Raw genomic sequence first — 16,980 nt, 5'->3', positions numbered from 1 at the left:
GGCCAGCAGCCGCAGTGAGCGGCCGTCCAGAAGCCGGCATCTGATCTGTCTCGCCCGGGAAGAGCGCAGTGATGGTGCCAACTTGGGCCAGTGAAGCAACGTCCTCCACAAGTAGACTGAAGAACAAAAGGACAGCAACTTGTGTATTCCCCTTCCCCCAATTCCCCAGCACTGTTCCCATCCCCCTAATCCCTCAATAAAAATCTTTAACAAATAAAACAAAAAAAAAAGAAATGGTAAGTCTCCCTAGTTCTTTAGTTCCTTAGCTCTTGGCTTTGATTACTCTTCTCATCAGTCTGTGAATCCTAGGCTAAAGATTGTTCCTGCTTCTTGATGGCTTTGTAAATCAGTTTCTGAATCCTACACAATAGAAGTCTCCTACCCTTGCTTCAGATAACAACTTGAAAGCCTGTGACTTCCTAATATCTCCCAGGCCATTCATGAGAGCTACCAGATTTATTAATTAGAATCTATTTTTCCTCATTCAGGGGCCTTGGGGATACAGAGGACACCCCAACAAGATTGTCAGTCACAACCAATGACGCCAACACGGTCTTCCAGGGGGAGCGCGAGACCCCTTCCTCTCATCTGAGATCAGCTAAGGTGAGAGTTCTGTGAATCCCCCAACAGGCAGGGACAGCTCTGCGACCCTGCCCAGCAGGAAGCAGCTACAGAAGAAGAGACCTCCTGTCCCTCAGCTTCCCATAGAGATTTTATGGGGATCACGTCTCTCAAGGGGAAAACAAGGCAGGCAGTTAGAGGCAGGCATTGGGTCTCTGCATTCCCACAGAGTGGGACCGCCAAGAGGACATCCCCTCTCCACCCAAAACTCCCCTTTGTATTGTAATTACCTACCCCTGCGGGGAAAACAAATGGGCACAAAATACCCAATGAGATCAGACCAGTCACTCGCACCTGTGCGGTACCTCTTGTCAATCACAGGTGCCAATCAAGTGGTCCCACGCCCAGAGGGGAACATCCCATTCTAGAGAAAGGGGATAAAAACTCCAAGTCCTGGGAAGTCCGCCCTGCTCTTTTTGACCGCTTCTTCCGTTTTTGAACCCCTTCTTCCCTTTTTTTGAGCCTTTTGAGCCTCGCCTTTGCACATGGCCCACTCCAAACTCTTTGGAATGTAATTTCTCTTCTAATAATGGGCCCTTGTGCCATTCTCTACTGCTCAGGCCTACTTCTACTTCTTTGAAAAGTACTATCTCTTCGAATATACTACTCTTCCAGTTACTTTACTCCGGCATCTCGTTCAGTTCTTTGCTCGAGTTGCCAAGGACCTGGACTTTGCACCGAGAAGGGCCCACTCTCTAACAACACCAGCATTTCTCAGGGGCTGCTGATAAGGTCACCTAAGTGGATGCCTCAGGACCCCAAAATGGCCACAGGAGAGGTTCAGCACCTGAAGTCAGTGTGGCCTCCCACCCCGGAGAGGCCTCCGGACCCAGTCTCCTTCCTTTCACTCGGCAGCTGTTGGCTTAGAGCTGCATTCTAAAACTCTATTTGTATTGGGATCTTGAAGGGGATAAAAGGAAAAGATAAGTATTTTTTCTTCTAAACTGCATTTACTAAAGTAGATATGGGTTTTAAAAACAACAAATGCATCTGCACAGCTGCTCTCACTATTCCTAAGACAGTAATCTACCTGCATGTCAGAGAATGTGGGAAAGCATGGGGTCCGATCTAGATGCTGCTTCCCAGGCAACCGTTCCAACTTCTACTTGTGATTTCTGGCATAGCCTGATTTGGAACACGACATATCACCAACTGGAACTGTCTTTCCTCCTCCCTTCACTCCAGCAACCCCCATGCACAGGGAATCTTTATACTCTCTTGCAAAGAGAATGAAGTTGAGGTTGACCTGATGTAGGGATCCAAGCCAGGAACACCATGTGTGACACTAAGTGGCTACAACATAAGAAAACAAAAATATTGGTCTTATTGAAATGTTATTGGTTTTTCATGACATCTTATAACCAAAACTGTAAAATAAAAGATGCTTTACTTTACCCTAACATATATGTATTCTTTTTGTTAATAAAATAAAGTGGCTTCACTTTTGTAATTTCCTTTGTTCTCTTATAAAAAGTATAGTATCTAACTTGGTACTACTGTGGCTTACAATTAATTCGTCTGTGAAACCATTTCTTGTCACTTTAATCTAAGCCTGCATTATAGTTCATGAACATTATCCACAAAGATATTATAATTTTTTTAATGCATACACACTTTTTTATTGGGGAATTGGGGGGATAGGAACAGTGCTGGGGAATTGGGGGAAGGGGAACAGACAAATTGCTGTCATTTTGTTCTTCAGTCTAGTTGTGGAGGATGTTGCTTCACTGGCCCAAGTTGGCACCATCATTGCGCTCTTCCCAGGCGAGGCAGATCAGTCGCCGGCTTCTGGACGGCCGCTCACTGCGGCTGCTGGCCGCTCACGCTGGCTGCTGGCCACACACGGTAGCCCATGGCAATCCACTGCCACAGGGACTGCAGCCTACGCCTTCGCCAGCGACTCATGGCAGCCCAGCTCCAGGTCGAGCTGTTGTTCAGCATCTTAGCTGTAGAGGGCAGCGTCACTGGCCCTCATATGTGGGATCCGAACCGGGGCCCTCTGGTGTCCCAAGCCAGTTCTTAACCATCGCGCCACTCGGCCGGCCCAAAGATATTATAATTTTTCAAGGATCATGTGGTCAAATACATTTGGGGAACTCTGAACTGCTCTCTTCCAGCTTTAACCATCTATACCTTCACAGTGGTTCTCAACCCTGGCTGCACATTAGAGCCACCTGGTGATCTTTTAAAAATCCTGATCCCTGGGCCTCATCCCCCAGAAATTCTGGTTTTGTTGGAATGCGGTGGGGCTACAGCATTAGTAATTTTTTAAAGCTCTCCCAGTAATTCGGATTTGCACCCAGGGTCTATGTTTTTGGCTGAATTAAAAAAAAGAAAAATGCAATCAGACAAGCTGTGTGAAGGATCTTACCCTGGGAGATAACTGAATTGCGTATTATAGACACCACCAAGGTGTTCCCATGACCTTGAGGCTGCCTGGTTGTTGACATAAGGGCTTCCTCGCTCCACATCCCTGCGGGTGAGGGTTAGGCCTGTTGGACCCTCAGGCAAGCTGCCAAATACGTCATGGAGACAACCTTAGGCCATAAGTTTCCTGAGATGGAGGTGGTTTTTTCACCCATAAACCAAGCTAGGTCTGTAAAAGCCTTGATTCCAGCCAGGAGACACGCAGACAAGCCGAGGGAAGAGGTGAACAGAGAGCCAGCAGGACACTTGGACAAGGGAGCTGCCCAAAGGCAGGGGATGCTGCCTAGCTGTGCGGCCTGCATCCGTCCCCGGCTGCTTCATTAAAGGCCCTCCTTGGCGTCCCAGCCTGGCGGGTGCTGTGGTCAGCCAGGACCACATATTCCCTGTGACAATAAACATCTCATAGCTGCCAGGACTCTCGGTGGTGCCTCGGCTTCAGTTCCAAAGAATGTTTTCCCCCTCGCTTGGCAAGGCAGCGAACAGATGTCAGTGGGGGACAATGAAGGGAGGGGTCAAAGGAAAGGAAAATCCCGGGGTTGGGAGAGATGAGCTGACAGCCTTGAAAGCTAGATGCTGCTCCTCACGGGCTCACAGGCATTCTTTACATATTCTGGACAAGGGAAGAATGGCTGCAAGTCGGAGCTGTCTAGGAAACATTCTAACTTCATCTTTACAGTACCCTCCTCTAGGGGTTTCAGGAGGCTTCGTGGAATTTCATGTTCTTTGTACTTAGTGACTATTCTACATGCATTATTTTGCATCCTGGCAACAACCTTCTGAAGCGGATAGCGTTTAACCCCATTTTACAGATGGGGACTGCAGCTCAGAGATGCGAGGCAGACAACGGGAATTACCATTTTGGCATATACCCCTCCAGTTTTTTTTTTATGTGTGTGCTTTATTTATATGCAATTTCATACTCTGGTTTTCCACTTCGCATTATTTTATTCATTTCCATGTATCCTTATATATTTGTTTCCAGCATGATTTTTCTCAGCTGTATAGTATTCTATCACATAGCCCTGTCAAAATGTATATAATCATGCCCCTATTAATGAATGTTTAAGTAATTTTCTTTTTTTCTATTAATATAATTAAGCAAACATGCAGTGAGCACCGTTAAACATTTTCCCCACGATATCTGATTATTTCTTTAGCAGGAGGTCCTGGAAGTGGAATTCTTGGGTCACGGGGGACAAGAGTATATAACACCATTTGACTTGCTGACAACTGTGATGCATGACCTCCTGCAAGAGCAGAGAGAGCCCAGGCCTGGTGACGAAGGGGCTCTCACTCCCCTCAGGTTCTGCTAGCTGGTAAGGAGAATACGAGTTTGACTATTTTGCACATCCTGAGAATCAGACTACAAATTGCCAGGCAGTTAATTACACTGTTCTCAGAAGCAATGATTTCAGTTAAAATGAAAACAGCTGAATCATTTTTTAAAACTCATCTCTTCTTTGAGTTTGTTTTCCAAAGGAAAAAAATGTATCTTTTTTTCTGATTTTCCCCTAGATGAATTACAGACCATTCTTAAGAATCTATGCTACGTAGAAAGAAAAAAATAAATGAGACAGTCAAACCTCAAATGTCCCTACTCACCAAACAGTAGGGGCATAAATCATATATTTCGCTTTGGAGTACAACTGGACACACACAGCCAGGGACGTACAGGCAGGTACACTCTTGCTCTCTCTCTCGCTCTGTCTTTCTCACTGGAGCTTGGAGCAGCTCCTGGCCTGGCCCTGCAAAGCATGGATGGGCCGAGGTCACCCGATCTCATCTGCCCAAGGATGATGAAAACTTGAATGCAGATCAAGAAAATCTGCAGTGACTACTACAACTTCATTTTAGCCTTCCCTAGACCATCCAGTATCCAGCTCCTTGGCCAGCAAACAGGATGTAAGGGCCTCCACACCCCACGTCCACCCTTAGGGCTCATTCGGAGTCAGGAGGCGCCTTGCAGCCTCTCCTGAATCACTTGACTTAGTTCCTCCCCCACACTAGCCCTCTCACATATCCAGGCCTTGCACAGGCTACGTCCTGAGCCAGGAATTCCCTCCCCCTCTTGCTTCAATTGGCGGGCTCCACGTCATCCTGCAGAATTCACACATCCCATCCTCCTAGAAACTTTGCCAAGCCTCCGGGCGAATCAGGTGCAGCTCGTCTGCCTTCCCTTTGCCCCCCAGGTTTGCCCTCCACAGCAGTATGATGACTGGATGCTCTCCGCACTGGACTGTGGGGCTGCATTCTGGCTTAGCTCCATATCCCCAGACCCAGCACAAGACCGGACCCAGAGTCAGGTGCTCAACAAATGTGTGATGGTTGGAAAGAAGAGAGGAATCAAATTTAGTATTTCCTAAGTGTCTGTTAGGTGCCAAGCACTGTTAGGGGCTGGAGATACAGATGAAGATCTTGGCCCTCAAGAAGCTTCCATTCCATGGAGGAGCTTACATTTCAGAAAGAGAGAGGGAGGACAGGGAGGAGGGCAGGAGGCAGGGACAGAGCCACCCGACAGCTCAAACCTCCCAGGTTAAAGGACCGACCTAGTTGTACTGTGCACGATCAGACCCACTACCTCACACACACAGCATCTTGTCGCAAGCCTGCTCATGCAAACACTTAGTCAATATGCCTCCTGTTTGTGGCATATTAACATAGCCTCCCCTGTTAAGATATTGCCATCCTGTGCACTCTAACTTGAAAACTTCACTGAGGGCTTATCTAAATGGAATCGTGGAATGCTGCAAAGGTTAGGCCACTGGTTCCTGCCTGAAGGTAGAAGGCTCTAGAAACTATGGAGCTATCACAAGAAATCCCTGAGTTTGCAGCCCCACCAAGCATGGTCCGTCTATTGAATAAGCACTACTCTGCCTATGTGTGAATATAAGGTCATCAATTGCAAATCTACAAATTCATGTAAGCACATGGCCAAATTCATAGTAGCACTCTGTCACTGATTTTTATATTTGTTTCTACACAGGTGATTCTAAAAGTCCCAATGCTGTCCTTAGACCCCAAACCAGATTGAATGGAAAGTCTTCTGGGGTGTGAACCGGGGTCCTGGTCCTGGTTATCAGCTCTTCCCCACTAGAGAAGGAGGAAAGCTGATGTCCAGGTACCAGGTGCCAAGGTGATGGGAAGTGAGATGGCAACTGCACTGCAGACTGGGAGCCCTTTGCAGGGAGACACTGTGTTTGATGTATCTCTGGGTCTCCAGCACCCAGCACAAGGGGGAGAGAGGAAGGGGGCAGAGTCCACACAAAGTTGTGCCCTCTCTTCAAGGTGAGAAAGTCATGATATGAGGAAAAGGTGATTTGAGGCCCTCAGAAAGGGTATATAGAATAGCAAAGCTTGTAAGCCTGTTAAGCCACTTAAGCTTTGAAGAATAATAAATCCATGCTTTGGAAATGTGTATGCTAAATGCATTTTTGCTATTAATTTTACTTTCTCAATCCCCTTTGTTTTTAAATAAAAGCACCTCTGGAAATGCCAACCACGCTCTGCTACAACATCAGAAAATGGTCAGGGTGTGGTTACATGACAAGGAGTGTCCACAACTGCATTAAAAGCTATAAGGCAGACTAGTAGGTATAAAGATGACAGACAGAAGGATCACGAGTGAAAAGACCCCAGTGGAAAGGTAGCCTTCAGAGGACAGTGTCAGGGTCAGGGCCTAGCCACCCCTTCCCACCTGAAGATTCTTTTTCCAAAACTACTTCCCACTCAAAGCTTAAAGGAGACTGTTTTGTTTTAGGAAGGGAACCTGCTGCCTCACATCTATTGTGTGCATGATGCAAACTTGAACTTCCTTCCACCTCTCCACCTCCAACTTACCCTTGATATCCCAACTATAGAAACCATATGGGACCTATTCTTTAGAGCATCCCTTACCTCCCAGCGGTAGTGGGAGTCATTCCTCCTTCTGGATAAATTCCAGGACAGGGCCTCTCCATGAACAACTGACTTTGAACTACGCATCACTGCAGACGGCAGAGCACCACCTTAGATGTCAGAAGGCCTGGCTTCTAGATCAAGGTCTCCTGTCACCGACCTGCTATGTCACCTAGCCAGTGTCACATTCCCCAGTAAGCATATTAAGTACATACCTAGGCCACCAACAAGAGGAGTACAAAAGAGATAGAATGAAAGAATCTAATGCAAGTCATTTTAATTTCAACATACATGTGGAGCTTTGAGGAATTTCAAAATAACAACATTTTATTGGAAGATTTAGCATTGCTTTCATTTGGAATTACCTATGGAGAGGCACTGTAATCTTTTCAGCACTTAGGGCTACTGCAGGTCTTGATCCAGCTGGGTGGCTTTGGACAAGTCCCTTCCCTTTTCTGGGCCTCAGTAGCCAAGTGTTATAATGCCCATAATGGTTAGTGACCAAAATCTGTGGGGCCACATAGTATAAACTGACTCCACCCAAGCCAGAGAAATACAGGGACAGATGACACAAATTCATCACTCTCCTCCTGATACCTAATCAACTTCATAATGGTCAAAGTTGAGCCCAAGAGCCATAACGTGAGTCTTCTCCTATTAATCTACTATTCCATCATCCTGATGCTTTTATCGCTTTAGCTGTCCATGTGTCTAAAAAAAAAGGAGAAGATTAAATTTCTTGTTTCTAAGGCGGAGGAAATTCTAGTGGACATTTTGATGCCCAAATTTCCAGGAAAGATGTTTTCAACACATGGAAATACCATGAAGCAGAGCAGGAATTTCATGGCATTAAAAAAAAATGCACCTGCTCCTCCTCCCCACTCAGTCAAGCAACTGTCCCAAGGGTCTCTGGGGAAGAAAGGTAGGACAGAGACAAAGTGAGCCCTGGCAGAGTGCCCGTTCCAAGTCCCCAAAGCTCCCCCACTCCATCCAACTCAAGCAGGCCATGTCCCCTCCTCAGTAGCAATGACAGTCAGGTTTAGGGTCTATGACATCTCATCTAATGGTAAACTGGCTGCAGTCTGTAGGTGAAGCTTTGAATTTTTATGTCCATATAGATGTACAATAGTCTCCCCTTTCACTGGAATTATGATTTATACATAAATAGGCCAGCTGTCCTTTATGATTTGGAGCCAGAGTTGCCACAAAGTTGGGAAATCAAGACGTAGGAATTTTACATAAAGATGAAGAGGGAGTTTTCACCATCAGCCCAACTGGCTGTATTCAAGACAGTGATCGCAAGAGGAACAGAGCATCTTTCCCGCAGCACGTCCATGGGCTAGTGAAACATGATAGCTCCCCAGTGCTATTAAACATGCCTAGAGTTGTCTAGTGCTTCAGTGACTTCCTTGCTCACACAGGAGATATTATACCCCTAAGCCAGTGGTCTGATTGCTTTTGTAATTATCATCTAAGTACCAACAAACATTAAATAGATCTCTGAGGGAGGAACTGGAAAGCTTGGATTGACTCAGCATATGGTGGCAGGCCGGGAGCCATTTCCCGGTGGCTTTGACCATGCCATTTTGAGATGAAGACCAAAGGGTATAGGACACGAATACAATAAAACAGGTCATACGCAAAGCTAGAGGTGAGGAAAAAGTCAAGTGATAGGAAGGGCCATGCCAAGGGTTTGGAAGCAGCCACGGATCCATAGCCAGAGGAGCCGAGTGTGGTCCTGTAGCAAGCCCTCCCCTCCTTCCAACCCCCATTCCCCACCCCACACTAGTTACAAGAGTTTCTAGGGGAGTCTCAAAGGGGTTCAAGTTACCAGAGAACAGCCTTCAGTGGAGGAGAGGATGTTGCCAGGCAACCAGCCCGGCCCAAGTCCCACCCTTGTGACCTTGAAGATGGTGGGGGCATGATCCCTGATTGTGTAGAGGAGCACTTTGGACTCCTTTAGCATCAACTTTTTCTCTGTTGCTCTCCCTGTCCTCCCGCTCTGCCTCCCAGGGCCCACGGCCAGCCTGCAGTCTGGTCTCCACAAGCCTCAAGGCTACGGGCCAGCTTGACTTGCCATTACTCAGCATGTGGGTGGCAACCAACCTGTCCCTGCAGGGAGGCTACAAGCTGCTGGCCTGTCAGGTGTCATTCACTCCGGCAATGTTGCTTCCAAACATTCTTCCCTCCTTCTAGGTCTTTCCTGCCCCCAGGATCGAAGAAGCAGGTACAGAAAGAATTTGGGGGCAATCGAGCCAGCGAGAGGATATATAGGGCAAAATGCTGACTGGAAGTGTTGACCATCAGGAAAACGGTGTGTAAAGAAGTAGCAGTGCTAGGAGGAAAAGACACAGCGAAGAAAACAGAGCAAGACCTGCCAACGGTAAACAAAATAAATAAAAAGAATAAAGGATATTTATTTAAGGTTGAATATAATATACAGCCTGCTGAACCCCTTGTTGAAGCGTATGCCTGAGCGACAAGGGGGTGGCCAGATAGTGCACTGATTATGCTTCCCAAGTATCTTTGCATTAGCATTTGTGCTCAGACCATTGCTGAGAAGGCCTCATTTAAGTGCTACACAATCAAAGCTCCTGAAGGGAAAGTGTGCAGGGGCAACATCCAGGGGGGTCTAAAGTAGGACATTAGACTAGGAAATGGAAGAACAGACCTTCCTGCCGACTAAGGTAGCTGTGTCCCATTGATCAGCAGGCTCCTCAGTGCCTCTGAGCCAAGGGACAAGCACATTCTCAAAGGCAAGTGGCCACACCAAAGATGAGAGATGGCCATTCCAACTCTTGCAAACTTCAAAGAAGCCAAACCAATGCAATTTATCCTAAGAATCGCTCCCTTCCCTTAAAAGACATCCATTGCATAAAGCCATCTCTAGCCCAGCAGATCACTGGAAAGGGTTAGGTGCCAAGGTGACTGGGTGAAGCCAGGCCTTCCCCCACCTTCAAAGGGCTTTCCAATTAGCCGGCAGAAAGGTTCAAGTTGGAAGCACACAGCCTCCTCCTTGTCCTTAACTTATCCTGCTGAACTCAGTAGGTGGCTCTCTGCAAGCCGTGGGGACTCTGAAAACTACTCCCCAAGCTGACTTATTAAGTTTCTCCCAGGCTAATCCCGGTAGTCAGAGGACCCCCAGAAAAAAAAATCAACAATGACCTTCTTACCCTCTTTGTTAACTGAGAACTGTGCAGACCCTCGGGCCCCAGCTCTCCTGGTCCCCTGCCATACAGAGGTTTCTGGTCCCATGTCCACATTCCATCTGACAGTCATCTGTACTTTCCACCTTCCCTTCCCCACAGGACCCAGCTCAGTTTTCTCCACCAGTGCCCTTCACCATGTACCTCAGAGGCCACACTCCTTCAAGAGGCTTGCCAGGGCCTCTGCCTCCTCTCCTGCTGGAAGGGGCAGGGGCAAGGTGGGGTCTCCATGGAGGGGGGCTGACCCAGGCAAGTCTTTCCCAAGGCAGCTGGAGGCTTGCACTTCAGTCAGCCAGCAGCCATCTTCTGCCCCCATTTGAAACTTTCTGGCCGCACCGCTCCTCTCCCCTAACTTTCTGGTAGCGCCAACTGGCTCTGGTGCCTGGCATGCCCCAGCTGTGGCCAGCATTTCCAGCACATTCAGTCACCTTGCTTCCAGCAAAAGGCCCACAGTCTAAGGGACCACTGCATTGACACGGGAGAGCGTTCCCTATGTAGTGTTGGGGTCGAAGGTGGCAAAGGACAAGGGCTTGCCTTGCCCTCCTACCCTCTCACTGGTCCTGCGTACTCGGCCGGGGAACCACTAGTTTCTCAGGCATGGCTGATTCCTATAAGAATCATGACACTGATGACAGTTACTTTAAACGGTTCTCTCAAGCAAATCTGTGTAGCCAGACCCTAAGGGTAGGAGATCAGCGAAGGAGAGGGGGGGCAGTCCCTCTTCCCCCGACCCTCCACGGGCCACCCCTGGTGCAGTGGCACAAACGCGTGGGGAGAAGCAGGCGGGAGGGCGCTCAGACACGCCTCAGAGTGCGAGCCACGATCACACTCCCGCGCGAACTTGCACAGGTTTAAAGCCAGTAGGCACCTCGGCCAGGCTCCTGCGGCCGCATAGGGGGCGGGCGGCCGGGACGAGCTTTCCCAAGGGGCCGAGCTCCTGCACCAGAGCAAAGATGCCAGCAGCACGGCCATTTGGTTCCCGACGCCGCGAAGATGAGAAGACGCCTCGGGCCTGGGGCCGGCGCTGAAGCTGTCCGGGACCTAGTGGCTCCCAGGGACCCTGTGGGTCCGCCCCACCCCCACCCCCACCCCGCCTACCTCCCTGGGTTCCCCAGGGGGCGGCCACCAAACCCGAGGGCACGGGCCACTGAGGACTGAGCGGCCAGTCAGGGTGCAGGGGATCCCAGCGGGAAAGTGGTGGGTGGGGAGTCAGGGAGACGGGATCCCCTTGCTTCCTGGGAAGGGACAGCAGGGGAGGGGAGGGAGGGCGCTGAGTGGGCCCACTGGCGCCCCCAGAGGCGGGGTAGACGCGGGGCCGCGAGCCGCCGGGGCGCGGTTACCTAGCTCGTCCTCGTCCTCCTCCGGGCCGAGCAGGCGGCTGGGAAGGCGGCGGCGGAGGCGCGCGGTGCGCCGGACCAGGCTGTCGGTGCGGCGCCCCAGGGCCAGCAGGTGTCCCTCGAGGTCCTCGATCAGAGCCAGCGAGTGGCCGCAGAGGTCGGCGAGCTGCCGGAGCAGGCTGAGCGCGGCCAGGTGGCTTACGTCGCGGAGCTCCGCCAGCGGCTGCCGCGGGTTTCGCGGGCACAGGCGCTGGGGCACCACCGTGCGCCTGTAGAACGGCATCCCGGGCGCGGGCGCGGCAGACCCGCCTGGTGGCGTGGCTGGCTCGCCCCGAGCGACGCCCCTGGCCCGAGCGCCCCTGAGCAGTAGCCCTGGGCGCGGGCGGCGAGGGGCGGGCGCCGGAGACGCTGGGCGGGGGCGGGGGACCGGCTGACGGGTCTCCAGCCTGGAGCGCCGGCTCCCCCCGGGGCTGCACTCTCGCCCGAACCACCAGTCCCTCTGACTCCGGTTCGCTGGGCTCCTCCTCCTCCCCGCCTCTCTCCACCTCCTCCTCCCTCACTCCGCTACTTCGGGATCCCCCCACCCACCTTCTTTCTTTCTTTTTTCTCTTTCTTTCTTTCTTTCTTTCTTTCTTTCTTTCTTTCTTTCTTTCTTTCTTCCTTCCTTCCTTCCTTCCTTCCTTCCTTCCTTCCTTCCTTTCTTTCTTTCTTCTTTCTTTCTTTTCTTTTCTTTCTTTTTTTTTTTCGGTCAGAGATTCGCAGATTAACGCTTGATCCGGGAGAGGAGGGAAAGGGAAGTGGGAGAAAAAAGAGCGAGCTGGAGCGTGAGAGAAGGAATGGCTGTGTGAGTGGGCTGTGTGTGTGTGTCGTGTTCGGTGCGGTACGTGTGCCCGCGTCCTCCCGCGGAGCTTCAATCCCAGGACTGATGCTCAAGTTGTTTTGTGCTTCGTTATTTTACTTACACTTTTTCTTCATAAATAATAAAAATTTGAGCACACCGGAGACCAGCCAAATAGTGTGACTTCATTCATCCAGCTTTCTTGCCACAACGTGTACTCGGTGACACACACAGGCTAGACTAGGCTGAGTGCAGCCTTCTAGTGCCCAGGAGCTTGGAAATGAGGGAGAAAGAACCGAATATCTTACTCCACTACTCAGGAGGGCAGTGTGTCTGGGGAGTTCCACAGTGCCTGAACTGCAGTCAATGCTCTGGAATGAATGAAAACAAACCCATTTTCAGAAGCACTACACTCAGTTCAGATGGAGAGCCCAGAGCCTGGCACCCTGGGCGCCTAGGATGCCTGTGGGGGCAGGGGAGGGAGGTGTCATACAGGGACCAGGCTGTGTTTTCCCTGCTGGTAGCCCTGTGGTCACATCCTGACTTCTGTCCATTCTAGAAGGTAGAAGAGAGGGGGACACTTATGTCCCCAGAATCTGAGTGTGTGTGTCCCTGTGTACTTTGGGAGTTTCCACACAGAACACTTATTTCAACACACTGAGCTCCCATCCGATTCTCCTCTAACCCACTTCTCTGACTTTGGTGTGGTTCCATTTCTTCCTTCTGCTAATTCTCTCATCTTTCCTCCTAAAAATGTTCACATCCTTGTAATCCCTTACAATCTATTAGTAAAATACCTTGCATTGGACATTTGTGTCTGCACGAATGAGCCTGAATGTGGCCTGTTTTCATTCATTCCTTTAGACTCTAAAGGAATTCTCTAAAGTTTAGAGAATTGTCCCTTAAGCAGTTCAATGAAGGCTCTACAACTAGTTAAGAGTAATCTGATTACTCTTTTCAGTAAATCGATGTTCCTTGTTGGACCATGGATACTAGAAAAGTTGAGTTCTAATTAAAGTAAGAATAAACAATGGGCAAAACACAACCCCTCCTCTGAACTGTAAAATCCAGTTGCAGAATGAGGATCTAGAGTTCTCTACTTGGCAAGCTCAAACCTGAGCCAAGAGAGTAACTAGCAAGAAGCAAGGACTTGGCTGAACTCTCCAGGGATACTTTTCCTTGACCTATGGGCTGTTGAGGCTGATCTCTGTTCCGGAGGAAAAGAAATGAAGTCTGAGCAGATTGAAGGAGACTGTGCGGGCAGTGCTTTGCTGCCTGAGGGCCTGGTGTCTGAGCTGCCCTCACTACTCTCATTCCTGAAGCTGATGGATCTTTCAGGGCTGTATAATAACAAGCTCAACTCCAAGCAAATCAGCCTTGGCCCCAAGCCCTTCCCCCCAGCCGAGTCTGCTCACTCCAGCTTCAGCAATGCACTGGCCCTGGCTTTCATCAAGGAAACATCAGCGACTGGGATGGGGCCATCTCAGAACACAGCTCCTCCCCCGCTCCCCAGGACCAGAGCAGGACTGCATGTACCGTGGCAGAGGTCAAGGGAATACAAGTTTTCCCCTTCCTTCTTATGTCCTGTCTCTTCCCAATAAGAAAGGTGAGACCTCAAGCAAGAGGCAGGTCTGGATGTAGAGAGCCTCTGGGGAAGCAGCACCGGGGCCTGGTTCTGGTCTGTGGCAGGAGAGTTGAGGTTCTAGAAGAACCACACTCCAGCCAAGCTGTCTGGGGCAGGCAAGTAGCCAAGAGGAAGGGTCCTGTACCATGTTCCCACATCATCCTCGAGCACAACATCCACACAATCGTCTTTGTTTAATAGTAATAATATTTTGTTTGGAATAATATTGTCTCTCTCCTAGACTGTTTGCTCCATGAGGGCAGGAACCATGTCTGTCTTGCCAGCACCTGGCACACAGTAGGTACTCAGAAAATGTTATGTTGATGAATAACTAAATGAAGCTGGCTTCTCAGCAGAGAGCCTTACTAAAGGATTTAACTTGGCCAAAGGGGCAACAGAGTCATTGTGGATTTTAAAGCAGGGTACTCCCTCAGGCAGGGTAGGAGATGCCTGAGAACTTTTCATCTGGAGGCAGTGGGAGGATGCAGATGTGGAGGGCATGGCCACTATGCTGCACCTGCACCCACATCACCAGCGCCAAGTAGCTAGAAAGTCCTCCGTGAACTGAACATTGGCTTTGATTTGCCTATACACCTTGACACTACATATTCAGAAGGAGAGAGGGAAGGTGAAAAGGGGAGGAAGGAGAGGCCCCTAACAACCATGCCAGACCTGAAAATGCTGGCTGCTTGCTACCCACCCACCAACTCCCAGACCCCAGGCCTGTAGCAGTCCATCTGTCAGTGCTGGGAGTTGCAATGTGAGCCTGAGCTGGGCCCAGCCGTGGAATAGGATGTGGGCTAGCCTAGAAGTGGCCACAGGAATTGGAGGGGAACAGGAGAGTTGAAAACTCATGACCAGCAAGGCCCCTGCTTCCCTACCCATCTCCTGTCTGGCATAACTAGCAGCTGCTACAAACCTAGAATTTCAATAAAAACTGAATTTCAAGGAATAAATAAGTAACCCAGGATATGCCATTTTTTCCCCTCCAAACTAGCAGTTTCCACAACTGCAAAATGAAAACTGACACGCAAAAGTGGACCATGTCACCTACCCAGCTTCCCAGTCCAGCCCTCAGTCCTAATTCAGGATGAAAAACAAAGCCACCTCGGGGCCCGCCGAGTGGCTCAGTTGGTTAAGAGCTCGCTCAAGAGTTTGAGCTCTGAGCAACAGCGATTCGACTCCAGCCTAAGCTGAGCAGCCGCTGAGTTGCCAACAGGTGCTAGGATGGCTCAGCTAAAAAATAATAATAATAAAAAAAACAAAAACAAAGCCACCTCCCTGTTGCTACCTCTCAAATAGGCCCAAATAGTAAGCATCTCAGCGGCAGCCAAGCAGCGATGCCAATTTTCTCCTTGACATTGCTCTATAAGCAATTGATTTATTAAGTTGTAAGAATATACATGCTACCCCACACTCTCTTGCCATGAGACGCAATAAAGATGCTTTACTTATGAATGAAAAAATCACATAGCCAGTTGAGGGATAAAAATGCTGCAGCTCAACCCCTACTCTAACAATCTGTTGTTCCCTGGTTCTAAGTATCTGTACCAGGAGAAATGAACAAGAATTCACAAATACTACCTTGACTGCTTTATAAATGTCATTTGCCCTTTTTGGCATTAAGGCTTGGCTCTATAGTTCAGACCACTAGTAAACTCTCTCCTCAGACAGGCTGGAAGAAAGTAGCCCAAAGAAAGCAAACCAATGAGAACAGAGCCCACCGTTCAATGAAGCATGGAGACAGGAATCCATGGTAAGCAAAGCCTAGTCTGAAAGGAGTGGGAGCAGGGAGTGGAGCAGTGCTACAAGGAGGAGACAGCGATTCTGCCCCTGAGGCGGCAGGGTCTTCCAGAGGAGGCGGGGTGCGTGCGCCCCAGAGCGGGGCCTCCAGGGGTGGACTGCACACTAACACAGCCATCAATCACCTCCTAGGGCAATAGGCGTGCAAGCCCGCGATGGCTCAAGGTCCTCAAAGAAATGCCTTTCAGCCCAGACTCGGTGCTGCACACACGAGGCAGAGCAAACCCTTCAAGAATTCCATGAGGAAACAAACCTTTATTTCAAAAATAAACTTTGATGTTGTTTGAACTTTGGCCCTGACTCCGAGCCTAGGCTGAAACTGCGAGAAAAGACTTGCGGTGTTTTGAAAGAAACTATGGGAGAGTTCAGTGGAATGTGAACAGATTTTCAGTCTCTCATGCTCAGGTCCTCTGTGGATCCCCCTTCACCACCAGTCCCTCCCCCACCCCACCTCACTGTCATGTCCTCCCTCCCACCCCCCTCCTTAGGATGAGACTATAATTAGGAACAGTCACATGTTGCATTCAAGGGTAATTTTATTTGAACATGCTTGCTTTACTGGGGAGAAATCCTACTGGGCCACTCCCGGACTATCCTACTCTTGACCTAACCACCACCACCCCTCCCCTGCAAACTCCTATCTGCCCCCAAAATCCTAAAGCAGTAAGGAAAAGTCCTTAATCTTCCTGGGATGGGCTATGCCCGCCACATGGCGACATGTCTTCTCTATGTTTGATGTTAAGGCTGGATTCAAGTAATGACCATGTCCACATCTACGACACTAAATAGGGGGCTTGTTAGACAGGTCAGGGCTCTGGATTAATTAGGGAAAAAGACTGAACCTAGATAACCGATGTTTCAGCTTTACCGGGCACCCAACTATGGTTAGACATGTGGTCAGCCCTCCCACCACACTAGGAAGTTATACAGCACGGCACAGTGCTCACAGCCAGACACAGGCTTTGGAGACCCACTGAGCTGAACTCAAGTCCCCAGCGCCACTGCTGGCTGTGTGTCTTGGGCAGGTTACTCACACTCTCTGCGCCTAGGTTTCCTCATCCATAAAAAGGACCAGTTTCTTGAGAAACAGAAAATGAAAACATAAGCCACAGGTTGGGAGACGCTGTTTGCAAAACACGCTTACTGTAAAAGGACTTGTAGCCAAAAGAGATAAAGAACATTCAATATGCAATAGTAGGAAACCAAACAACCGAATGAATAAGGAGGAAA

General features: G+C 49.5%; 1 protein-coding gene across 1 annotated transcript in view; it reads right to left on the bottom strand.

Annotated features, from left to right (window-relative positions):
• NHSL2 (NHS like 2) overlaps positions 1–11,994 on the bottom strand; it is a 195,328-nt gene extending 183,334 nt beyond the window's left edge. The window contains exon 1 of the mRNA XM_019629572.1: positions 11,489–11,994. Within this exon, the coding sequence (XP_019485117.1) occupies positions 11,489–11,768 (280 nt within the window). The 5' untranslated portion in view covers positions 11,769–11,994. The remainder of the gene's footprint in view (positions 1–11,488) is intronic.
• Between the last annotated feature and the right edge of the window lie 4,986 nt (positions 11,995–16,980).

The sequence above is a fragment of the Hipposideros armiger genome, unplaced genomic scaffold, assembly GCF_001890085.2.
Source record: "Hipposideros armiger isolate ML-2016 unplaced genomic scaffold, ASM189008v1 scaffold_861, whole genome shotgun sequence".
Classification (NCBI taxonomy): domain Eukaryota; kingdom Metazoa; phylum Chordata; class Mammalia; order Chiroptera; family Hipposideridae; genus Hipposideros; species Hipposideros armiger.
This window is presented reverse-complemented; position numbering and strand designations above follow the sequence as displayed.